Source organism: Pogonomyrmex barbatus, unplaced genomic scaffold (genome assembly GCF_055798465.1).
Source record: "Pogonomyrmex barbatus isolate J1 unplaced genomic scaffold, ASM5579846v1 scaffold5, whole genome shotgun sequence".
NCBI classification, from domain to species: domain Eukaryota; kingdom Metazoa; phylum Arthropoda; class Insecta; order Hymenoptera; family Formicidae; genus Pogonomyrmex; species Pogonomyrmex barbatus.
In genome coordinates this window covers 6,079,228-6,105,965 of record NW_028297149.1, presented here as the reverse complement: position 1 = coordinate 6,105,965, position 26,738 = coordinate 6,079,228, and the positions used below count along the sequence as shown (strand labels likewise).

The 26,738-nt window shown below is 40.2% G+C and overlaps 2 protein-coding genes across 37 annotated transcripts in view; one reads left to right on the top strand and one right to left on the bottom strand.

Moving 5' to 3' along the window:
- Positions 1–9,326, bottom strand: part of LOC105426286 (venom serine protease 34) — a 37,098-nt gene extending 27,772 nt beyond the window's left edge. The window contains exon 1 of the mRNA XM_089081708.1: positions 8,758–9,326. The gene's annotated coding sequence lies outside the window, so the exon portion shown is untranslated. The remainder of the gene's footprint in view (positions 1–8,757) is intronic.
- shot (dystonin-like protein short stop) overlaps positions 1–26,738 on the top strand; it is a 106,084-nt gene that overhangs the window by 18,772 nt on the left and 60,574 nt on the right. For 18 of the 36 annotated variants that reach the window (XM_089081696.1, XM_089081675.1, XM_089081666.1 and 15 more), the window contains 7 exons: positions 2,346–3,422; positions 9,357–9,418; positions 15,044–15,061; positions 19,082–19,141; positions 20,078–20,167; positions 20,479–20,649; positions 24,794–24,808. In XM_089081696.1, the coding sequence (XP_088937822.1) occupies positions 3,119–3,422; positions 9,357–9,418; positions 15,044–15,061; positions 19,082–19,141; positions 20,078–20,167; positions 20,479–20,649; positions 24,794–24,808 (720 nt within the window). In that variant the 5' untranslated portion in view covers positions 2,346–3,118. Of the gene's footprint in view, positions 1–1,397; positions 1,534–2,345; positions 3,423–9,356; positions 9,419–15,043; positions 15,062–19,081; positions 19,142–20,077; positions 20,168–20,478; positions 20,650–24,793; positions 24,809–26,738 lie in introns of those variants that run through there. The other 18 variants (XM_089081689.1, XM_089081677.1, XM_089081665.1 and 15 more) reach the window with 17 other exon arrangements.

The window sequence follows — 26,738 nt, the reverse complement described above, 5'->3', positions numbered from 1 at the left end:
TTCTCCCGCTTAGAATATTAACGCGTCTCGGGGATATCAATGCGCGTCCCTTCGCGCGATGGTTTCTCTCGCGCCTCGATATGGAGGATTCTGTATTGATGGGGTTCCCGGGGGGGTTTCGGACTCGGTGGATCCGCGTTTTTGGCATACTTTTACGCTCGCGACGTATGACTCGCTCCGTCAGTGGACTATGCTCATATAAGGCGCACGTATATACCCGAGGAGAGTGCGAGAGAGTGAGTTTTTCTCGGAACGCGTGATTCAGCATTCGACGACATTAAGAGCGGGACCAGTCGTCGTTCGTACCGTCATTTGGCGTTTAATGAATTAACAAGGGCTCTCCGTCCATTAGGCGCGTCCCGATCAATTAAAGCGATGTTCACGGGTCAACGAGCGGCGAAAGATGCATTCTCCTCGGCTCGAGTTTAGCTTAAATTGAATGTTCAGAGCGGAAGGGATATACCGTTAGATCTTTTAAATCGCATTCCAAAAAACGAGCGGCGAACTCAGCTACGAATCTCAAATTCACGCTCGGCGAAAAAACTCGTAATTGCCTTCGCGTCGAGTGCGTGTATTCGGGTTTTCCTGAGAGCGAGTTTTTCGAGAACCGTTCTTTTTTTTTTTTTTTTTTTTTTCCTCTCTCCTTCGCGTGATTATATTTAACGGTGCCGACGAGAAATTTTCGGTCGGGGTCAGTTTCCTTCGCGAGCGCGTGTAATGATAACTGCGTGTCGCGGAATGACCTCACCTAGCCGCATGTCGCGTGGCGAGCGTCACGACCGCGTCACTCTGTTTTCTTTCCGTTTCTAATTTCGTGCGGGCAAGAGAGTGACGACCGACGGCTTCGTGTGTATCGCGTACACGGTGCGTCCGATCCGATCGTGTATGCGCCTCGCATCGTCGCGACGACGCAAAGTCTTTGTATTCCGTGCGCGCGTCTACCGCGCGTATACGTCTTTGGTATTTAATTCTGATTTTTTTTCTCTCTCTCTCTCTCTCTCTTACCGAATTCCCCTCTCGAAGAACAAATTTGTTCCTCGAAGCTCACGCGACTTATTGATCGTTTAAATTTTAATCTAAGGAGAGAGGAGAGAGAAAAGGAGGGAAGGAGAAAGAGAGCGCGAGCGAGCGATATGTGTGCCGAACGGTAGTGCAATGAGCGCGTCTGCTGGCAGGCCCCCCCCCCCCCTTCCCCCCGCTCTCTCCTCCCCCGTCGCCGCGTCGGCGAATTGGTCCATGACGGACCTTCCTGACACACGCACCGACCATACGACACGGGCACCCACGTACCCATTCTCCGTTTACCATATGCGGGGAGTTCGATCTCGCAGTTAGGCGCGCGCTTCCATCGTCGTCTTAAGGCTCTGCCGATGCCAGGCGTGTGCGTCGGCGCTCAGTCTCCACACGCCTTGCGGATCGTCAGTTCGAAAAGGTCGCTCGATCTGTCCGCCCGTTTCATCTATTCGTCCGATCTCTCGCTTTCCGCCCGATGTGTCACGGCCGGGATCTTTGACATCGGCTCCGGTCGTCGCCGTAAGTGCGCGTGTCGCAAGGCGTTGCAGTGAGGTAGAAAGAGAGGCCCAATTATACCTGCCGGTTTATCTTACTCGACAGTTTTACCGAAAGTGGAGAAATTTAAAAAAATTAATAAAAATTAAACGACTGTAAACAGAGATAGTGCAGTTAGTGACTTTTTGACTAAAATTTATCCGTCAAATTTTAACGTTTATTGATCTTGTTTAAATTCTATCCTTTTATTTTTTTACATGCAATTAAATTAGATTAAAGTTTTATTGTTAAAATTTATAAATTTTCGGATGTAGAAAAAATTACGGAATCCTGAATAGATATAATTTGCTTATTAATAACGTTTAATTGCGTTTTATTGCCGCATGCTGTTATCCAATTTTAGTCGTTAGCCTAATATGATGGACGATCGATTACAAATTTGATGGACACACGTGGGATAATAGTAGTAGTCGGGCATATCATGATCGAGTTTCCAAGTTCCTTACTAGGCGTTCATCAAGGCCGTTGATTTCTAACACGGACATATCGATCGATCGTTCTTTTTATTCTTACCTCGTCATTCCTCTTTGTTTCCACTACTTTCCCTAATTTTTGATCGAACGTATCACTTTGCAATATTTCCTCTCTCTGATCAAGTAAAAATCGTGATATCGAATAATTTTCGAAGAATCTCATTATAATTTGGGGATCAATTTTTCAATGATAAAATTTTTATAACGATCTCTCTCCGGCCGTGTTTCGCTTTCGTAAAAGTTAAACTTGTTTTCGTAAGGTCCGGATGTCTCATTCGCGCATTTCGCATTATCGTTACACAGGTTTTCCATCTTGTCACTGACAGCAGCGACAACGACGACGAGAGAGCGTCGGGCGTTTTTTTCAAGAATTCACAAAGTGCCATATCGTATAAGAGGTCGGGGCGACATAAGGCGACGCTCGCATTTGCATACGCCGCGCGGCAGGTTGGAATCCGAAGGTGAGGGAATCCTTGGCCGATTCCCCGAAACGACGGGAGGGCGAGCAGAGAAAACCGATCGCGTTCCAGCCGGAGAGCTGGTGCACGTTGCGGTAAACGACGACGGATAATCGGCGGATATCACGGGGATACTCGCGCGTCGTGCATTCCGCCACGCGTCGAACGGCGATAAAAGGAGAGAAGGAAACGCGGCGAGAGAGAGAGAGAGAGAGAGAGAGAGAGAGAGAGAGAGAGAGAGAGAGAGAGAAGAGACTATTCAACGAACGATCGACGAGCTGAAAGTCCGCCGAGAGAGCAGCTCCTCCGACTCCCCGAGAGCGGAATCTCGAGAGAGCGAGATCTGCGTGAAAATGTGAGAGAAATATTATCGCCGCGCGATCGGGAGCGACGAGAAACGAGCAACGAGATATATATATATATATATATATTTCGAAAGACAGAGCATAATTTCCACGAAACGTAAAACGTGTCGTGAAGGCGATTTAAGCGCGGACCAAACGAATCCCAATCGAGCCCAGCCGCCGGCTGCGGCTGTCAGGGCGGCGGAGAACAGTGCCGGTTCCGCGTTCTCTCGTGTCGTGAAGTGTGTCATGATAGTTCGCGCGTGAGCCGGGCATGAACGTTGAAACCTGCACCCTCTACTTCGCTGGGACGGCCCGGGGCCCAGAGAAGGATAGGATGTCGACCCAGGCCTACTACAAGGAGCGGCTCGGCTTCGATCCGGCGGACACCGTCGCCGAGCATCAGCGCGAGCAGCGTTCTCAGCACGGTTACGAGGAGTCGCTCTCCAAATTCAAAGGTCAGAATGCGAATGGGTTCCCGGAGGAGAGTCCGGGATACAATGGCGAGGTCGGGGAACACCGCGCCGGCAACACCCAGGCTTTCTGGGGCTGCTGGGCGATGTTCATCGAGGCGCACGGTAGGTGGAGAGAAGAATACAGAGAGTTGGCATGCGGATGCTGGAAGGTGTTTTTAACGAGAGCTCGCCCGTTTTCTTCCACTTCCCGTCTCTTTTTAATCCGTTTGTAATTCTTTTTATACCTAAAGGAATTTTTGTCCTTGTATATATATTTGTTTTTTTAAATAGGTAGGCAAGCAATTTTGCTACTTATTTTACGTAAACTATTGATTTTAAATGTAAATCCAAATTAAGAGACGTTTTCCTTGTGCCTTAATTAACATCTTCGAGATTAAATCGCTGGGATTTTTATTCCAAACATGACCTTCGCAATATGCTAATTTCAATATTCTCGACTGATTTAAAAATGGATACCTGAAAAAGGCTATATAATTACGGTTCCTTAAACGACTATATAATTTAAAATTTGCTATTGAAGTAAATATTTATGATGATGTCTTTATCGACAAAAAATAAAAAAAGATATTAATTCATAAATATGAATATAAATCGCACGCACAAATCTATAAATGTGTATATTCTCTCCTTCAAATTGATATCGATATAAATATTCAGTTATTTGTTAAATATTTAAATTTTATAATTGTTGTAGCTCAACACAATTTTTATGTGTATATTAAAACCGCACATAAATATTGTTAATCGTATATTTAAATACGTAATGCATTTGCTTGCCGTTTGCAGATTGCAAATTTACTCACACACGTGATGTGATATTGATTTTCACTAACTTGGCAATTAAAATTGTTCCACCGATGCTTGTGTGCAACACGCGCGCGCGATACGCGTCTGAAAGGTTTGAGTTACCCTCGCGACGGCGTTTGTTTGATAAATGTTTGACTTATGAGTGTCGCTTTTTCTCGCCTTTTTAACAGTGTCGAGTGTAGTCTACGTGCAGAATATCCAAACTATCGCCTGGTATACACAACATAAGAAGACAGATAACGGAAAGTAGCGGTACTCTTTTATCGTTTGTCTACTTAGACTTTAGTGTCTCTCAACTTTTATAATCATCTCTATGATTGAAGAAAAATTACAAAATTCGCGGATCCGGTGTCCCATCTCGCGGCCCACCATTTTACAATTGCGCCAAGTAGACAAACAATAAACAATGGCATGTCGTTTTTCATAATCTCTGCCCACTCGGCAGAGATTGCGCATTGCGCGGCTCGCATACGCCCAGTTAGTTGCTTTTCACTAAGCGCAAAAGTAAACGGCCGGAAGGCTCGTACGAATGACGTCAGCGTCGTGTCGTTCGCCGTGCCGGGAGTGATCGCTAATTTAATCGTAATTACCGACATCGCGTCCGGCATAGAGTAATTCGATCCGACGTGACGCGGCCGTTACGTCGCCGTTATCGCCGTTGTTGGCGATATCGTATCGTATCGTGTCGTGTCGTGCCGTGCGTTTTCGTCTCTTTTGAATCCTTTTGACGGAGCCGACGGAGCGAAGGATGCGCGTTATGAAATCGAGAGTCTCTCATCCGCGCGTTACGATCTCCTCTTGCATGAGCGCGCAGGAACTTGAGCGCGGCGATTAATAACGGAAGCGTAAAACACGCGCGTCGTTGCTCACAAATGAGGTACACGAGATATAGATACACCAGCCGAAGATCATGTCGATCATGATCGCGAGGCGATCCTCTTTCGTCACTTCTTTTCCTCAAACGATAAATTCGCTCGATGAATTTTAATTGCACGGATAGAAAATGAAAATAGAACTTACGTTCGAGAGTACTGGCAAGTGAAAAATTTTAATGAATCACTGAAAATTAAGATAATTTTTGTTCGCAAATTAATTAAAGTACAAGGTTTCTAAATTTTTTTAATTAAAATACTGGAAAAATAAAATAACTTATGTTCGGGACAAATGCAAGATTCTAAATTTTTAAATTAAAGTACCGGGGATGAAAAAAATAAAAAAAATGTAATACTATTTTTATCGAAGACATTGTTAGGTTAGAATCGTATATCAAAGTCAGGATATAATAATTATGTAAAATAAAACAGTGAAATTTGTCATTCAAGTAATCTAATGAACCGTCATTCGTCGAATATTTGAGATAAGCGGACAATGTTACCATTTTAAATTCCAAAAGGATCGCTTAAATTACAGCCGAGAACTTCCGGAAGAAGTAAACTAATGAATACGTTCATTGACGTTTATCTTTAGTCCCTGCAATGTCGGTTACTGTTCTCAGAGTTTCCACATTCCAGCATTCGTATCAGCTAACGAGGACTTACTGAAGAAAGTGTGCGTTAATTTATGCACATTTCTTCGGGATTAGTTCATGACTCTCTTCTCCCATCGATGCGTTTATGTCTTTATATAGAAATTATATCTTTATATAGAAGATGTCTGAAAGACCTAAGATATATTAAACGTATTTATTTTTATTGGAAAAAATGATATTTATTACTTTTCGAAGAAGCCTTATTATAATAATTATGTAATTTAAATGTAAATATAATCGGCAGATATTCATGTATACGTCTGTTGTATCAAAGATTTGAGAAACGTATTCATCATCTATCGCCGAAATTATTTTAATTGAATATCGCGCGTAATTTGTCACCTTGTAATTTTTTGTCAATCACAATAAAATTTTTTGACGATTTGATTACGAAACTACGATAGTCCACCGGCGTGGATTGGCAAAGATGAGCCAGTAAGGTCATGTCAATTAACATCCGATTCAATTCACGCGAAGCTATCGCTTAGCGATAGTTCGGCGTAGTTATGGCATCGGGAATTGGATTCTCCGAAATTACATTAGCTCGTGATCAGTAATAGATCTCTGTGGCACGGCTATTAGAGAGATCGAAAGCTGTCCATCGCGAGTTTAGACTCTTTCCTAACATTCAAAATATCGGCTGCGAACGTTGAGGACTTGAGCACTTCTCTTTCGCGTTTCGTGTGAGATTTATAACTCCGTCTGATAATTTGACCAGTCGACCACGACCAAAGAATTGTTTGTCGGGATTAGATCCTATAGATAAGAAACGCTTGCTGTGATCGTGACTGTATTTATTCTTACCAATGGGACTGATTTAACCTGCTGATTACGCTGGAGCTTGTTCCACAAGACGTAACAGATTAGATCATCTCTCAATCAATTCTGTCTTCAACTATCAATTAAGCTTAAAATGTTAAAGGATTATCCAAGTATAGAGAATGTAAATCTATTATCGTAGAATTAATAGGATATGTACACAGAGAAAAGAAAATTAGCCTTAATCAAGATAAATACTAAACCAAGAATATTATGATTTTCCTATAGAAGATTTTTAGTCTTGTGCGTGAGTTGAACAAAAATAATATTTGTATAAATATAAATTCACTCAAATCGCTAAAAATCACTAAATTTTTTAGAAGCTTATAATATTCTTGTTTATATATGAGAATATTTATATTGATTTCAAATTAATTTTTTTTCTATGTAGAGACTAAGAATTTCTGTATTTTTTTTTAAACAAGATATTTTTTCCTATATTTTTCTTGATTGATACACATTAATGTATAATTGTTTCATACGGGTAAGATAATAAAAGATACGGTATATGCATCAAGATCAATAAATAAGTAGAACAAAGCAGCATTTATCCATTTTTCTTTTATCAAAATTATTATAATTGAAAGTTCTTCTATCTAGATTTTTAATCGAAGAGAAGTGACTTTAAATTCACAAGACAATTCATTATTAAAAATAAGGTCACGGACGGAACGCAGTCTTTGCATATTACTCGTTAATTGCCGCTTAAACGATTGTTATTCGATGCAGTTATTTCGAATTGTTGGCGGCAAGTTGTTCAAACTGGGCCAAAGTTGGGCCCAACAACGAGGCGAGAGATAATCTACGAAGAACAAATGCTCGGTTCGCAGAGTAGAATGGAATGTGTGATTTAGCGTAAGCTAAAGTTCGTAAAGTTTAAGCCACGCGCATATGCGTGAGTATAAGACATTAATGAACTTTCCATACTAAACAAAGTTTCCGATACATACTTGTCACGCGAGATTTCTATACCATCCCGAAAAGAACACTTCAAAAATTGGAGTCACCGTGCACTAATTTGCATAACGTAGCGGCTCTCTATACAATAATACATAATGATACATTTAACATTATTTCTAAATGCATTTTTTATAGATAAACAATATTATATTGAATTTTTTTTTCATTGCATATTTTCTTTCTTGTCGTGATTCGAATAACACAGAAGTCGTTGAACGCGTTACGCGCGTTCATTAAAATATTTGATCGCGATTCTCTCACGAGAGCGACAGGCGCACTCGGGAAATGTGATCGTTCACAGGGCGGGCCACTCGAGATATTTCTAAATCTAGAGAAGTGCTACCGAGTATATCTCTTTCCTTACCTCTTATTTTGTATCGTCTGGCGGTGTTAGGCTGACACTTACCGTCGGCTTGTCGACCTTTTAAACGGTATCGGTCGATGATACCGGCGCTCGAGTGGCATTAACTTTTCAGTAGGATGATGGTGATGATGATGATGATGATGATGATGATGATGATGATGAAGTGTCAAGTATGCGTTATAAATCACTAGCTAGATTGTAAATTGCGAGCATCGATAAATCTCTACGCTAATATTCCGCGATTACGCTCGCAGATAAATGATTTATAATGGTGGTTTCTAATTAATCTCACGTCCTAATACGTGCTACTCTTTCTACGATTTTCGATTTGTTCCACCAGAACGATAGGCCCTTGAAATCAGTGCTCGAATTGCAAATCAGTGAGATGCCCTATTATTCTTCCAGTCAACGTATACGTCTTAATTCACATCGTACACACGTTTCGACATCTCGATATGAATCGTCCGTCCCGTAATTTCAGGGATGTTATTTAAGATTACTCATTCGTTCTTCAATAATCGTGATTATGTTACAAAACCACGTCATTAATTCGTAAAAAAAAATCCCCGGACTTGACGTTGGCGTCCTTGCGATCCCGGCCGTTGCGTCACGTCGATGATAAAACAGAAGGTCTTGAATGATAATTTCATGACGAATTACACGAGATACAGTTGTTCGATACGAGACGCATCGATAAAACGAAACTCGAACAGATTCAAATCTCGCTTGTAATTCTGTTTACGGTGCGATAAAAGGGAACTGACGGAAGATGGGATTTTGCCTCCAATTTTGTCTCGTTTTGTTGCGAATTGCCCCAAAGTGGACTTCGGCTCTTTTTATTCACGCGATCCATCGTCCGGATTTTTGTGCCTCGCATGCCAAACCGATCGGAGCAGCTTGCCAAGCCGTCCGACCTTCCGTTCATTCGCTCATTCGCTCGCTCGCTCGCTCGCACCTACCTATTCTACCTGCTTGACCTCATCCGACTTGACCTGATCCGGTTGCCTGCGACTTTGGTTTCGTTATATACCATGACCTCGACCATCTTTAAAGGCCCATTTCCAGGTGGCATTGCGTCATGACACGTCCCTCGCTGTCACCTCGCTCAAGCCTAGTATGCATAACGTTACATCGCCGCGAGATAATGTAACAACTATACCATCGTAATAGCTATATATCGGTGCGACGAATTGCGAAATTCAATTGTCACGGTAATCTATATCGTGGCCGTGTTGATGACAATAGACATGTATCATCTATAGTACGTGCACTGTCTACAGTGCCGTCGCGCGTTCGTTACGTTTGCGCAGCATGACATCGTACGAGGCTACGCTTGTTGCATAAATGTAGTAGCAATTATGATAATGGAATACAACACGAATTGTTTACAATACGCTAATGTTACAAGGGATATTTTATATTTGCATTGGCTACGAGCGGCTACAGGTGCATAATGCGACGCGTTATTACCTCAGCAGCGTTGCACCGTCATAACGCAGTAGCCGCCGAGGGAAATGTTTATGTTTCTAATATTTCTGTTCTTTCTGTGTGTTCGCAGACGAACGAGACGCCATACAGAAGAAGACCTTCACGAAGTGGGTGAACAAGCATTTGAAAAAGGTGAGACCGCTTCTCGAGTTGACGGATTCTCACGACTTGACTTTATTATCCCGCGGCGTTTTTCCAATTCGCGCGAATCTTAATCGCGCTAATCGTTTTAATTGGTTCGACACTATCGTCTACAAAGTATATTCCTTATTGGAAAAATACAAACAGATAGAATCTGAAATGAATCATAGGATGCATTCCAAGATAATTATGAATTGCACGTCAAAAAATTATTTTTCTATCTTGATAGTTTGCATGCATTTCAAACAGGTGGTCAATTAATCTTAGTACGTACACGGAAAGAACACTTTTGCAGGTAAATTTAAGAATTTGGCCAAATACTAATTTAAAAATAATTTTGTTGATTCTTTAAAATTATTATACATGACGTTCAAATTAGAGGATCAAAAATTTTTGCAGTATTATTATTTTTAAGCGTCCTATATAATTTGAATAGTCTAACAAAATTATTTTCAGATTTGTATCTGGCCAAATTTTTAGATTTGCCAACAATTAATCTGAAAATAATTTTCTTGATTCTTTAACATTTTTATATACGATGTTCAAATTAGAAGATCAAAAATTTTTGTAGTGTTATCATGTTTAAGTGTTTTACCTAATAATTTTGTTGGACCGTCCAAATTATTATGTGAGACACTTAAACATGATAACATCGCAAAAATGTTTGATGTTCTTCTAATTTGAAGTTCTCTTCATGTACATAATTCAATCATGTTTATAAAATAAAGACAGTTTCTGAACAGCGCGTAGTGGTTAAGGGTCTAAATTGACAGAATTGTGTGACATTCCAGGTTTAACTAAGGTTATTATTAAATTTGGCCTTTCGCCTTGGTCTTATCGTTATAATTTTACGTCCATTTCTTCGGTAAACAAATCTCAAATTTGTGCGTGATGACACATAATGGTATGCTTTGTTCATTCGCGGGCTCCTCGTCCTATGCCCGCGTAACTGTGACGAAATTACTTACGGAGGCGGATTGTCATTTCACGCACAGAGCAGTAAATTGTCTTCGTCGAAAGATTTACGACTCGCGTAAATTCGCGCGATCCGCGCAAAAAAAGGCACGGCGCGCGAGAAAATTTATCTCTATTCCGATTATTTTTACTCGATCGAAGAAGACAAATTTATTCGTCGTCGAAGTATCCTGCGAAGCACGTAAATCTGCGAAACTGCGCGAAAGACGACCGGCATGACGCCGGCGAGCGTGCTGTTAAATCGAAACGATCGCCGGCGAACAATGCGCCGCGAAAGCGTTAAATCGCTGGAAGTAGGAAACGCGTTAGTAGCGCGGCAAACGAGGTTTGCGTCGGGCAAATGTACGCAATACGAACGCGAGTTTCCACGGGAACGCCGATGGGGCCCGACGATCCCATTCCGTCCCCCCCCCCCCCTCCCCTCGAGACTTTCGAAAGGATCGATCGGACTCGTCGCGCCTTTTCGCGCCTCCCCACTTTTAACAAACGCCGTATGCGCAAGTAGGCGTCTCGCGTGCGCGAATCGCCGCGTAAAAATACGCAAACTCTCATTGCGCAATCACGGTCCCGATATCGCGGCCCCCGTGTTGCGTATGTGGCACGCACGTGGGTCGAAAGTATCTTGTCGCTCGTGCGCGCGCGCGCACGCGCGCGCGCGCGACTATTAGCACGACTATAGAAGGCAGCGGGGGATTGAGGAGTCGCGATACGTGGGCGACGCGATCGAAAGAAAAATCTCGAGCGACAAATCGTCGATGACACGATAAGATGACACGGTCTTTGGTTCTCCCCCCAAAACGCTCGGTCCCTCGGAAACCGGCACCGCCCCGCGCCAGAGAAAGAAACGCGACGCGAACACGATCGAATCTGTTTTTCCGCGAGATAAAAGACGCCGTCAGCTGATAAGGATTATCGTCGAGTGGCGAAAGCTAGAGATATCTATCGATCGTGTGAGAGAGCGAAAATACCGGTGAGCTTTGATTCTCGGCATGCCGCCGCCGCCGCGGACGCTGCTGCTGTCGTCGTCGTCGTCGTCGTCGTCGTCATCTTCGTCGTGTGTACACTTATGTCCGGGATAAGAACGCGGTCAAATGCTTCTCGATAAGGGACCGCTCGTCCGCCCGGCCGTTGCACGCCGCGTTGCACGTCTTCGAGCGAGCGTGAGTAATCGAGCGAGCTGTGCCATGCGGCTGGAGATTCTCCGCCGTGAGGGACTCCATCAAGTGCGCGTCCGCACTTTGACAGCCGTTGCGGCCGTTGCCGGGGTTTTCGCGGCGAATATTTGCATACCGCCGAACAATGCTGAGAAAACGTGAACATTCGCGCATTCGGCGATGCGTCGAGATAGATCATTTTCTCACGTGGTGATAAAATATGTATGAAGCGTCGTATTACCGTCGTGTAATTTTATACCACGTCGGCCGTATGAATCATTGTTAAATGCAAAGTTCTTGCTAAATGTTTCCAGATCGATCGTGTCGCAGATAAACTTGATGAGGAGGACACCGTTATACAATTGAGAATCAATTGCCGCGTAGCAAGTGATAAGATTTGATGGTGAACTTAACGGTGAAACGCTTCATCGAAGAAATCTTTGAGATAATAAGCGGATTATTTTTAAACAATAAGATAATAAATGACATCGCTCGGCGAGATTGGAGCCTATAATTTTTCATTTTTAATTGAATTTATATATATAAATTCGGAACGGAATTTGCTTGTATCGCGAACTACGTGCCATAGATTATTTTTAATTATTTATTTACGTAAATAATATTAAGATTACACAAAATGCTTTATAATTATTCGTTGGTATCTTTTTATCATTAGAAATCATTTAGAAATAATTGATATTGAATTACTTTTCCAAAGTTTTTAACGAGATTTAATGCCGATGAAGAGTATCGCTTAATTATTTTAAGAAGCTGTGTTTGTGTACATTTTTGTCAGTAAATCCAAACCAATCTATGTACGCATAAATATTCAATTAACTCATCAATTACATTTAAGTGAAGAGAGAAAATTCATGACACGGGGCGAGACCGTGCCCGCTTTCGTTCGATGGTATGCACCGCGCATATGTCAGTCAGGACTTAATACAGACAATGATTCATCCGTCACGGTGGAGCCGCATCGAGTTGAGTTGAGTCGAGTCGAGTCGAGTCGAGTCGAGTCGAGTCGAGTCGACTCGAGTCGAGCCGCGCCGCGAGGCAGGCGGCTCCAGGAATGGTTCGAATCACGGCCGTATACGGGTGGAGTTGTCCCGTCGACGTATAATTATCGTAAACTGGCATCGTTCTGTCGTGCCGTTTCCTGCCCACCGTTTCTCATTCCTCGCTTCACTCTCGTTACGCGCTTCTTTCATCGGTCGCGGATAAAACGGGATAATTTCTGCCCAAAGTTTGCAACTCGCGCGCACGGCACGCTCACACACACACACACACACACACACACAAAACACACACACACACATTTTCACAACTTGGATACAATTCCGACACCTGCTCTAAGAATTTTAGGGTTCCTAATTAGTCTCGGGAACGATTTCAATCATTAATTGTAAAAAATGAAAATTCGAAGTTATGAAGCTATTCGAAGCTATTTTTTGTTCATCTTAATCATGATTTCTTACCAGAATCAATTTGAATTTTAACGATTTTTAGTCTCAAGTCTCAAGATGATATTTAGAAAAGTATTAGAGTTTTGGAACAAAAAGATTTTTTTCTCAAAAAATTCCTTATTTAAAAGATTATCAGAATTTTTTCATCTTTGGCTTTGTCAGTTTGAGTATCGATAAATTGTTGAGAAATTGTTCGAAACTCCAAAGCAGGCAGGCAGATCTCCTTGAAAAAATTTCTCAATCGTGTGAAAAAATTTGAAAGAATAAACCTCGGATTTAACAAAGCGTCTTTTGCGATTCTTCAACCAATTTGGCGATGATATCTTTCCTCAGTCTGAAATCAGCGCTCGAGGAAGGTCATCGCAATGAAAAGGAACAAACGTCTGTATTCTCGTTGAGCGAAGTATAATACCTGCGAGCATTAAGCGCGCTCCGTGTGAATGGCGTTTTAATGATCGCGGCCTTCCACATTGGCTCGTGTATCACGTGCATCTTTGTCCGACATAACGTTCTATTGTTGATACGTGCGATCGAGTGCGGGCGGTCTCTCTCAGTGCAACGAATACGACTACAGGGTCAAGGTATCACGAAGTTATGCGTTCGTCGGTTATTTGCTCAAGCCTCTCTTTCGTGACTCGTCGGTTCGGTCTATTTGGAGAACATTGGAGAAAGATTTTTGCACACGAATTTACCGACCGACTTTTATCTTCAATTGCTAAATATTCGCAAAAAAAGCATTATCTGTGTGTGCTCTGATATATTTGCCGAGGAAAAAATCGACTTCGAATTGATTGAAGAGATCTATATAGAAGGTTGCAAGAACCTGTCTAGGGAGAGGATGCAAGAACCTCGGGAGAAGATGCGTGCGGAGTTTGGGAAAACTGAATCCATTGGCGTCTCTCGAAATTTCAAAATGGTCAATTTCGCGACATACCGGGTACCATAAAAATAACGACGATATTTACGCGTTGCGCGATCGCCGGTTACCAGTATCGACCCACGGTCGTTCGGTTTCGCGCGCCCACGTTTGGTCTTGCGAGCCTGACCTTATTCGGAAACCCTCTTCGAGAGTGCCGTTCCCGATTTACCACCTCCGGCCCGGTGGTAGAGGTGGGGCTGTAGGGCAGGTGTGGTAGGTAGCGTTTAACTTCTTCGGGGCGCCGCCGCCACGATCGTTCGGGGCACGCGGGTAGACCCTAAAGGGAGGTCGCATCGAAGAGGGAGAAAAGAACCTTTTATAGCCGTTTTTAGCGTTCGCTCTCGTCAATCGGGTATGTCTTTGATCCACGGCACGAATCCGCGGTGCTTACGTAATCACAATACGCCGACACATCACGCCGTCATGTTTTGATTTGATAGCAGGATCTTTAAATTGAAAGCTTGTTGATGCAAGAACACGCGCACTGTTATTCATAAAATCAAATAGTTCTTTATTTACTTAATAGATATAAGAGAGGCAGAAATGTATCGTTACATTTATCTGATAATTATGAATTATGTGAATTAACTTGTCTGTCAAATATATTTCGAAAAATTTATTTTACACAGATTATATTTTCTTATATGGAATAAAATATATAACTATTTTTTTTTGTAACTTATTTTACATTGATACACAATAAATTATGCGAATCGGTCTTCGTAAATAGCAATTTCGTTGTTTTGCGCTGCAGGACTTTGTACTGCATGTGTTCGTGAAATCACGTATACCGGAAGTGAACGATCTGCGCAAACCGAGGCCAGAGTGAACAGATAGTCCAACGATTCACGATAGTAAAGCCAACGAAACATTTTTGTTATAAAAATCTGTTACAAAAATCTGAAAATAATATTACTTAAATGAACGTATAATCTACATTGTAAAAATAATGATAATAATCGCATGTTAATGTGTAACGATAAGACCAAGGATGGATCGCTGTATTCAACGCACCGTGTCCTCCCACGCGATTGAACTAATTATATGTAAATTGTTACTGCAATTGTTATCGATTTCTTGCATTTTTTTATGTTTCCTGCAGCACTGGAAATACGTTAAGGTATGCATTATGGCTATTATTTCTTTTGGAATATGGAACAAAAGTTCATCAGTTTTAATGTTTTAACTGATTTAGGATTCATAGTTTTATTTAACATTACATTTTCTGATTTAAGGATTTACAGATATTTTGTGTATTAAAAGCCTATTTTTATTTACAATGAAAAAATTATAAATTTTAGATTACATTTAAAAGTAATAAAAAAGTTTTGCAGCGTTTTGCAGAATCTGCAAAAATTATTTAAATATAAAGTAGAAATATGCTAGAAATAATTTAAATAAGAAATAATTACATAAAAAGATCTTAGTTTTTTTTATGTAAGTATTTTAAATATTGAGGATAATTTATATAAATTTTTATTACGATGCAGAGATTAATTGTTCTAAATAAAAATTAAATTTTTATTTACAGAAACGAGAACGATTAATTTCTGCATCACAATGAAACTTTACACTTAACTTTAATCTTAAGAGTACTTATATAAAAAATTGAGATTTTTATTATTATTTTTTAATTACATTTCCAGCAGCACATTTAGAGCACACTTCTACTTATTTATTTAAATAATTTTTAATCCAGATTCTAAAGCGCAGTTCAATTTTCTTATATCATTTTTAAATGCAATTTAGAATAATAATCTGTAAATTTAATAATTTTTTCGTTATAAATATAAAAATTATATAAAAATAGGTATGACATATCCTTAAAAAGAAGCGTTATGCGAGTGATACTAATTGTTCTAATTATAAATGACAAATTTGGAATAATGAGGATTGTTACCGCAATGATAATAGAGCGACGATATGTCAGTTTTCATATGCGGTTATTAGCTGCAACAAGTCGCGCATTCCCCGTAAACTTTTCTTAATGCACACGTAAATTACGAACGTAGTTCGCAACGGCTAAGATAATTACTTTCATTACCGTCGTAAAAGCATTCGTCGTACCGTTACGTGTCCCGTCTGTTATTTCTTATTCTCCCGCGTTTCTAATGCCTCTATGACAAAGTGGCATTCATGCCGAAACGGCATGTCAAGAATTACGGAGCCGCGTCACGCGACAGAGAACAAGACATTCCGGCAGCAATGCATTCTCGCCCTGCCCTTTATGCCGCATATCCGACCCTCCACTCGCAACTACAGAACGAGAGAGAGAGTTCAAACTTCTTGCCGCACGTGATGGCAAGTGACTAATCGCGAAGCTCATAGTCAATCATATTGTGCAAGGCAATTGAACACTAATTACAAAGCAATCTATCTCCGGAGAGCTAATTTTAGAAGACTTACTTTATGAGCTTTATAAAGATAGAATAATAATTGCTAATAATAGCTTATATATCTTCGTAATAATGTCTTCGTACATATCTTTCCCTTCGTACATATCTTTTTTTTTTTTTTTATGATAATAAGTATAAATCTTGCAATAACGAAATGTAAGACAATTAAGAGTCGAGCGCTGTTATCGATGCGACAAAAATGTAATAAACATACTTATTTTACATTAAAAATCAGAGTACATAATTGTAATTATTTATTGTGTTTTTTTATTGTGATATTTACGAGAGAATTTCCTCTAGTATTTTATTTGATATAAATCTATTTTTATATCAGTTTATATCAGAAAGTATAATAATTTTACAAATTTAAATAAAAACGAATAAAAAAAGAATAAAGCGTGATGAAAGCGAACGCATAGTAAACGGCGCATTGTAAACGATCTATATTCTAGAGATCCCAGATTCGATTTCCGGCTGGACCAAAAATATTTTCATACGCTCGTATCACTTCTCTTAAGCTAATCCCCCTCCCTCCCCACAAAAAATCAAAAACACATATATGTACAAATTAAGTGCCTTTTATGTGCTAATTATGTGCTCTTGCTAAATCGCGCAAGCACAAAAATCGGAACTAGAGCACATAATTAGCACATAAAAAGCGCTTAATTTGTGCATGTGTGCATTTTTTTTTTATTTTTGTGGAGGGAGTTCTAGCTCCAGAGATGCTCGTGTCTCCTCTCGACAGTCTGGCAAACTACGAGAGTATCCTTGCCCACAGAATCTCTTAAAAAAAATTTTGCGTTTAAAATATAGGTCTCATATGCATCATATCCCGTGCATCATCTTACATGCGCACCACAGGCATATAAGAGTAAGAATAGAACAGGCTCTAAAAGTCTATATGAAAGTAGAAGAAAAAGAAGCTATACGTACATTGCAAATTATTATTACAATGTAATATGATATAAATTGTTTTATTTAAATCTTCATTTTTTTATCGGTCGTGAGGATTTGAGAATAACGCGCGCGCGCGCGCGCGCGCGCGTGTGTGTGTGCGCGTGCGTGTGTGTGGTGTGTGTGTGTGTGTGTAACATCGAATTTAATGTGTTGTTCCAAACACGTTATTGCGATAAATATCATCATATGCTTTTGTAATCGAAAGGATATGCCTGCCCGTAAGCGGGAGATCCAGGTTCGGTTCCTGAGGTGATATTTTTCGCAAAAATAATTACGAATTTTCACGATTTGCTCGTAATCGGACTCCGCCGTAACACCCTCCCTTTTTATAACTCTATTGATTATGCGCGAAGTTAAAAAAACTTACATATCGAATTATCTTTAGCAAATAAAAAACAGAAATAAAAAAATGTGTTTCTATTTTTTTATAGCTTACGGATTTATTATGCAAAACGTATTTCTGTTAGATCTTACAATTCGCGCGCGAATGTACTTTATTGCTTGCTTTATTGCTAGGATAAAAGAAGTACGGAAATACTTCCAGTTATAGGATCTTAAAACTGTCGAAGTCGGTTGTTTATTATTTCTGAGTGAACGAAACTCGCCAACAGTTGTGGCGAACGGTTGTGGATTATGTTCGTCGCGTAGTTTTATTTGTTATTACATGGCTTAATGGAAAGAGTATACAGATTGCAATTGTTATGGATTATCATTAACAAATTAATGTAATTCAAATAAGAAGTATTTGCGAACTACGTTCGAAAGAATGTGTATTGCGCCTGATAAAAAGCAATAATGTATAAGATTATACATTTATTATATAATATCAATTATACATATATTATATAATATCTAAACAATTATACATATGCAATATCTAAATTTATACATAATAATTACGCATTTACATAAGCGATTTCATAAAAAATTCCTACGACATCTGCAGATCAAAAAAAAAACTGCTTGCATATTGGGGCGTGGTTTTCTCTTTAGAATTTTAAAGTCACCGCTTGATTATCATTTTTATAACATTTTTATCGTATGGTGAACGCATTGCGACGTTTATGGTTGAATCGCGTCAATATTCGCAGATTTTTACGACACGTTCGAACGTAATGGCCGTCTCTCTCTCTCTCTCTCTCTCTCTCTCTCTCTCTCTCGACAAACGACTATTAATTCTATTCACACGCGATAGAAAGGAACGAGTGTGTCGCAATGTCGTAAAATGGAACGCGTCGAAATCATCTCTTAAGACGCGTAGACGCGACTTGCTGCAATTAGTCACGGTTACGAAATGCGGATGGGAGGCGGCGGATCACGCGCTGTTCTGTCAATCGCTTGACATTTACTCACCTGGCTGTGCAGGACACGCGACGCACGCATGAGTGCATACGTGTGCGGCGCACGCGAGTGCACGCGCTTGCGCGCAGGGGCGGATAAATCTTCACTTTTCTTTTTTTTTTTTTTTACGCGAATCCCGAATGTGATAAATCCCATTTTTAATGAAAATTAATTTTGAGAGCATGTCGACTTTGTATTTTGTATCACGAAAACATTTTCTAATTAACATTTAGCATGAAAATAACGAAAGCGCGAAAAAAGAAAGTTTCTTTTTAATATGTGTGTGATCGCGCCACGTGATCACGTTAATGGAATTTTTTATTTAATTAAAAATCATCAGCTTTGAGTTGCGAAAAAGATCATTATCCGCCCATGCCCACGCAAGCTTTCCTTTACTAATTCCTTTACTAATCCACGGTGACGGTTCTCATTGCTGTCTTTTTCAGACTTACACGTGCCTACACGTGTGCGTCCTTGTGAACAATCAGCCATGCTGTTCCCCTACCGTAAGTTTATAGTTCTCATTTGTTATCAGCCGCGACGACATGCATGATTTATCGTTTTGTTTATACCGTAGATCCCCACTCCCCCCCCCCCCCCAGCTTTCGAGGACCACGAATTTTTTTTAAGGAATTTGTATGGAAACGCGCGCAAAGAATGCGATACGCTTACGTGCTTGTGATGATCCCGCGGGAAGAGTCCCTCTTATAACGAGTGCTCCTCTATGTTATTAACGCGTCATTGTCTGACTAACACCTGCACGAGATGACGTGCATGCTCGAGTTGACTATTGGTCGACCGATATGGTAAAGAATGCGCCGGGCTTAATGTGTGTGTGTTTTTAAAACCGGTCTGTAAATTTGCATGCGTTTACACTCGCGCGCGTAATCGGATTCGGATGTCTGAAGCCGAACGGAAATAATCATTTCAAACATCTCGATGATTTTATATGGTTCTCGTTTAAGTCCATACCACCGTCGCATTTACCTTTCGTACAAATGGAATCGCCGCGATCTGATATATACGTCGGAGCTGCAGGACTTTTAGTATAATCCGCGGATATGTCGCGTATTTTTATTACGTCACGCCGCAAATAGCAGCTATGATTCTGCCGAAGGTACTCGCACACGTTCGACGTCGCGTTTCACGCTTTCGCTATTTACATTATGCGTTAACTCTCGACATTCCTGCTGGCTTTTCCATTTTCTATTCGTGGCTAATCGCTTGAGTACCTCGCCGATATATCCTTACGCATCCTTGTCTTCCTACTTGGCTCTTTGGTCTTTTTTTTTCCTCCTACGTTAGTCATTTTGATGTTCTTTTTTTTTCTTCCACGTCGCCAAGTGTGTGTGTGTGTGTGTGTGTGTGTGTGTGTGTGTGTGCGTCGCTTGTCTCGATGCGAAAAGCTGCAATTAACTTGCCCCGTTTGGAATTTGTTGCAGGCGAGCAGACACGTCGGGGACTTGTTCGAAGATCTACGCGATGGCCACAATCTCATCTCCTTGCTGGAAGTGCTCTCCGGCGAGAGCCTTGTGAGTACTCGCTTCTCGCGAAGCTCCCGAAGCGATCTATCTAAATTTATTATTATTTCATTACTATTGAAGACGAGGAGAAATTAAGTATCCGAGCAAGAGTCGCGTATTTTCTTCTTAAAAGGTTTAATAAATTTAAATTACCGCCGAGTTTTATCTTGTTTTTTTTTTTTTCTTTTTTTCTTTGCGTGGGTGCTTCGTAAATTCGAGATAGTCGGGAAAGACGGTATCGAGCGTTAAACTCGACAATTGACGACGATGATTGTCCTCGATCTACCGTAATTAACGATGAACCGATTCGTATTTTTCAGCCGAGGGAGAAGGGACGAATGCGCTTTCACATGCTGCAGAATGTGCAGATGGCACTCGATTTTTTACGATACAAGAAGATCAAGCTGGTCAACATCCGGGCGGAGGATATCGTGGACGGTAACCCGAAGCTCACTCTCGGCCTGATATGGACCATCATCCTGCACTTCCAGGTAAGTGGCGCGGATGATTTTATGAAAGCCGCGATGATAAGCGCGATCTCTCGAATTAACGATCGCAATAACAGTGAATTCTGAAAGGAGGAGCGTGGTTCGCCTTTCGAGTCGAACGGACGAAATAATAATTCCATGCGTTTATGTCGAATTCGCCAGTAGCGTGCCGCGAGTGCCGCAGTGTCCATAAATTTATGCGTTTCTCGCGCTCGCTCATAAATACACGCTGCGTTTTACGCTCGTTTAGTATTCAGGGAGTCCCGGAAGTCGCGTACTCCTTTTCCACCGCGAACGGAGTCCGCTTTCCGACGACGAAGATTGAATTAGAGGGACCGTCATTGTCATACACGTCTCATTCTTTTAGTTTTTCGTATTATGTATTTTGACAGTTAAATTATGAATTTCAATTTTGTTGGACTGTATAAAGCAGAAATCGGCCAGGTCTTATATTTTTCTGAGTTTGAAATTCAATTTTTTGCTAAGACATGATTGATTTTTAATGTTTCCTGAATTTTTTAATGTGCTAATAAGTTATTACTCCCTCGTTGGAATAATCTCCACTCTTCCCGGTTTATTTTCTGGTATTTAGTATCTATAGTACGGCTTGTATAATGCAAATGAAGCGTCCGTAATGTCAGCATGATGGAAACCGCCCATCGCAATTTACTGTCCATAATGTGTCCATCTGACTATGCGATGCGTCAGTCAGCCGTGAAGCTCGATGGAAAATGAAATACGCATTCGAGAAGTACACTTTCGCAGAATTTAGCTCTACTCGCGATAACTGAAAACTGTTGACGCTTCCTTAAGCGGTCTGGAATTGAACAGCTTTAAGTATATTTACGTTAAGTGAGTTAGATCTTCGACGAAGGGAAGATGATCTCTCAAGTCTCTCAAAAATTAGTCGAGTAATTCACACTTCCTCCGAAAGTCGTTATTTTTACATAATGATTTTAACGTTTGCACGGTAATGGCTGGAAATATTAGTCATAAAATTAGCTACATCGATATGTTGTCGCGACATGGCATGGCGTCATGTTGAAAGTATTTTGCATTTGTGTACCCATGCGCGTACCGTTGGACTAACGGAATACGTTGATTCTGCTGGGCGCGGCGGTACTTTCGTCGTGTTGGAAATGACTATTCGGTCACCACCCGCGAAACGGAACACTCGGGAAACGAGCTTTTTCCTTAACGTTTTCATCGGCTCGCTATTATTATTCCATGTCGCAACACGGGCGGAATGCCACTTTAGACGGGAAACGTTGAAAGATGCGTTTAGTGCTGTCCCTTTCGACGAGCCTGCATATGGCAGCTTTTGAAATGACTTTCGTTGTGACACAGAAGGATGCCTTCATGGTTGCCACGGATCTGGAAAACCAGGAAAAGTCATGAAAATTTAAATTTGCTAAGGAAACTCGGGAAAGTCATGGAAATTTAAATTGGCCAGGCAAAACTTGGAAAAAGTCGAGAAAAGATGTAAAGGAGTCTGAAATTTTCCACTTTGCTCACAATTCCCTTAAATGCTCTTGTTTTAAAAAAAAATAGTTATAATTTTTTTCAGCATTTTTATTATTTAATCTCTCTTTTCTGTCATAACTGCATTTAAATACTCATTTATTTTTTGTTAACTTAAAATTTGCATTCAGGATTATATTAGATTAGTATTATTAGACTTCTAAAAGTCGCATCGCGTCTAATAAAAGTAATAAAAGCTATCTCTCTCGTGTCTCTGCTTCTGAAGTTAAAATTTAATATTAATATCGATAGTGGAAAATTCTTCACGTAAAACATGAAAAAGTCAGGAAATTTCAGAATTCATTTTCCGTGGCAACCCTGACAATCCTTTCTTCCAGTTATGGATGGGAAAGGGGTGGATAATTCGTAGAACTAAACTGCCGGCATCGAGACTCTCTTTTCAGGCGTCATCCCGAATTAGAGCGACGCGCCGTTTTGTAATCGAGCCTTTCTTCCGCCCAATTTGCGTCGTCGCGTCGACGCGTCGAGACGCGTCGATGCCTCGCTCTGGCGAAGCGAAATCCCTCGCGGAGGCCCGCTCGCGAGCGGCGCAAAACGTCCCTCGGTTCGTTGCACTTCGTATCTCATCGGCCAGTGGCCTGTGTCGTAAAACTTGACAGGTTAACTATTAGAGTGTCGATGAACTCTGACGATTTCCCGTTTTTAACGTCATATTTATTACTCGCGGAGCGCTTCCGCTTTAACGACTTCTGGAAGAGTGTCTCCCGCTCCCCTTCTCCCCTTTCCGTTCCTTTGATCGCGGCTCGAGACATCGCGATTCGCCGGGCGATGAGCGTTTCGTCGATCTCGTAAAGTTACGGCTCGACTTTTGAGCGTCGCCGGCGCGACTTATTAACGTGCGTTCTAATTAAGCAACGCGCATACCGCGATAGGTCAACATCTTGCCGGCGCGTTGTGTCCCGCGCTATTTTTGGAGCTCATATATCTCGATGTAACGCCGTGGTACCGGTAACGAATGTGCATACAGCTCGCACGGAATCACGTGCACTGCCAAAGAAAAGCGAAAGCGAGGACGGTCGCCTGGATCGCCTCGTGCAGACCAGTCGAGTGCTCCGCAACAGCACGAAATCTGCTCAATCTAGAAGGACAAAGACATCTCGCACGCGTTGACTATTTAACAACACAATTACCTTCATTACAATCTAGACACTACCCCCGTCGTCTTGCACTCGTATTCGCGTCTTGATCGCTCGCAATTCGCTCACGTCCGCTTCCGTAGTCGCCTTTCCGTTGCGAGAAATTCAATCAATCAAGTTGAAGAATTTTAAACTGTTTACATTTGAAAACGTAAAATTTTATTCGTATCAAGATACACAAGTGCCTCTTCATAGATTTTCTTCGTTGCTATTGACGAACGCGCACGACGAATGAAGATGTGCTGCCATTGACGTCGATTGTCCGTATCCTTTAGCATGCATGATATCGGCAAATCTCGAAACGCTCGCGCGAGTCTCGGAACGCGGCTTCTTGTACTCGCTCATGAATATTTCTTTTCATCGGTCGCGCTGCGCTGCCGTGTCGCCGCATCGGGCATGCATTTATGCCGGCGAGAGAGATCGCCGCACGTTTCTTTTCGAGCGATCGCAAAAAGCCGTGCCGAGGCGCGAACCGAGTAACCGAGTTACGCGATCGTATAAAGACGGCTAGTGTTTGTCCCTCTCCGTGGCGCCTGCCCAGTCGGAAAAGAGGAAGATTTATGTAGAAAATACAGATTTAACCCTTTATAACCATGTAATTTGAAGCCATATATTCATGTGTCATATTTTCAAGTTATCCTATATTTTCCATTTTTTTTTTTTTTCATTTAACGTAGATTTTTATCTGTTGTATTATTCTTTGGTATTCAAGATTTTATGATAAAAAGAAGTCGGTATTTTAATTTTTTTATATAATTATAATATAATTTTTATAAATTTTTATATAAAATTATAATAAAATTTTATGATTTTTATAATTTTTATAATATATTTGAAAATTGAAAATTGTCACTTTATATTCCAAAATCAATATTTACTAATTACATGTTACATAAACTTTTTTTCAAGCATGAAGAAAGATTTGAGTTATAGAGGGTTAAATTATAGGGAACGATTATTTATATATTTGAGATTTTTTATTTCTTCTTTTTTTACTTGTGATCTGCTTTAATTTATCTTCATAATTTTCTCATTCTTCATTAGTCGGTGCTAATTGAAAAATGAAAACTTTAAATGATTCACTCTAAAATTTTATAGTATAGTATAAAATATTCTATCTTTTATGAGTCTTTAGACATGAATCTTAACTTTTTAATATTAGAGTGATAAGAAAGAATTTTCGAGAGGCATGTAAGAATAAATTAGAAGAAACAGGTGATTTTCAGTTTTACATTGTCAGCAATATTGGATAGATAAAACTGATTAAATCTAACGAATCGAACGTACGTGCTTAATAATAAATCAAGTAGTTACAAAATATAAAAATCAATCGTAATTAGTGATGTGTGCAAGAAAATTTTATTAAAATAATTCACTTAATATTACTTAATATTAAGTATAAGACTACGTTATAAAAGTAGTCGTCCAGAGACTAATAGTGAATTTTCTTCTTTTCTTTTGCGCCGCAGAAGTGGCGACGCAAGGTAAGTCGACCGCCTTACATCCCCTAAATAACCGTCACCCCGAGCAGAGGGGTGACGTAGATAACGTTTGGTAATCAAAGTAGTCGCGCAATCGCATAAACTTTATTGCAATTGCAAATCGCAGCTGCGCTATTCTCTTCTTTACCGACGACACTTCGTCAAGACGATCGCTTCGTTAAACACAGATGGCTCGTACAGGTAGTTTCACACCTGAAAAATCGCAGCTCTCACACGGATGGCTGATTCGCGCAGTCATTTGAGCTTAACGAACCCACGAACCCGAGCACGAACTCTTGATTTTATGAGTGACGGTATAATAAACAATCAAAGAAAATTGGAAACCAGATGCAATTTAACTTAAGAACAATAAGGAAAATCAGAGTAGAAATAGTAATAAGAACGTGACTCGACGTGTTTGACACGGAAAGAGAGAGAGAGACAAGATAGCGAAAGTTAAAGCTCATTTTTTATTTATATCACTTAATTAAAAAACGGAGTTACATCGAACGAATGAATGAGCGCTCGGTTTTCCATTTGGTTCTCACTTAAATGCCCATACTTGATTCTATTTTATTCATGAATGAAAAGTGAAACTCACGTTTCTATACGTATTTGAAAATATCGAGAGATTATTTAATTATCTCTGTGTGTGTGTGTGTGTGTGTGTGCGCGCGCGCGCGCGCGCGCGCGCGTGTGTGTGTGTGTTTCGTGTAAAAATTCACACAAATCTTTTACCTGAATGAAATGTCCATACAATTCTATATGGACTTCTTCACGAGTGAAGAAAGTAAAAATATGTTTACTCACACACCTAAAATATGCAGATTACTTAATTTTATCTCATTTAAAATTTCATGCGCGTATTATTTAAATATATCTTTCTCATTCAAAATGTATTTTCAGTACGTTTAAATATTGATCGAAATTAGAAGATATATATGGATTTGATATTGGACTTTAATTCTCGAGAGACATTCTGTGCGTTTTGTGCAGAATCATTTTTTTAAATAGAACGATAAATGTGTCTCTTGATAAGATCAAAGTAATACAACTGACAACTGGTATTAATTGAAGTGTTTTTTAATTAATGTTACGAGATGTCTTTGCAATTAAAAAAAAAAAAATAGAATTCATTGTACGCTTTTTCCGGCCACGTCGACGTCTTAAAATGTTTTCCTTTGAGACTTATGCCTAGATAGAATTTGTATAATGAATATTAACAGGCTTGCCTTGCTAATTTTCACAGGCTTGTCTACGCCGCGATATCCGATCTGCGCAGCGACATAACTCGATGCAATATTACTGTACGCAAAAAATATATACATTTCGTAATTGAGCCGGAAGATTTTAATAAGAGAAACTTGGTACATTTACTTGAGAATAGTGTCGTAATTTTTTACACAAGACCGTCATATAAACACGATGTGGAATTGCGTAGGTGGATCGGCAATAAAATGATCACTTTAAAAACATTGATTCGTAATACTGAGCTCCGCGGGGTAAATGCATTTGCAATCGAAGGTCTTCATTAATCGATCGTGCAAATTATTTGTCGCCTCAAGGGGAATTTGTAAATCTATAGGTTCGTCATATTTCATCGACAAATTTATGTTTACGATACTACCTTTTTTAGTGTCCGGACTTATCTTATCTTTGTTAAACTTTATTTACGCATTTTGTCTATTAAAATATGAGTATTACATATAAATTTTTCTTCACCGTAAAAAAAATATTAAAAATAATAATTTGAAGTAGATATGATTAATAATAATAAATGGGGTGGAACTAAGTATAGTCCTTAATATATGTGATCGATAATTATTTGATAAAAATTTTGATACATTAATTTCTTTTCTTTTTTGCAAGAATGAAAATGTTTATTGTCGAGATTGTCGAGATAGTCGAGAAAGTTGGATGATCGCTTTTGCGC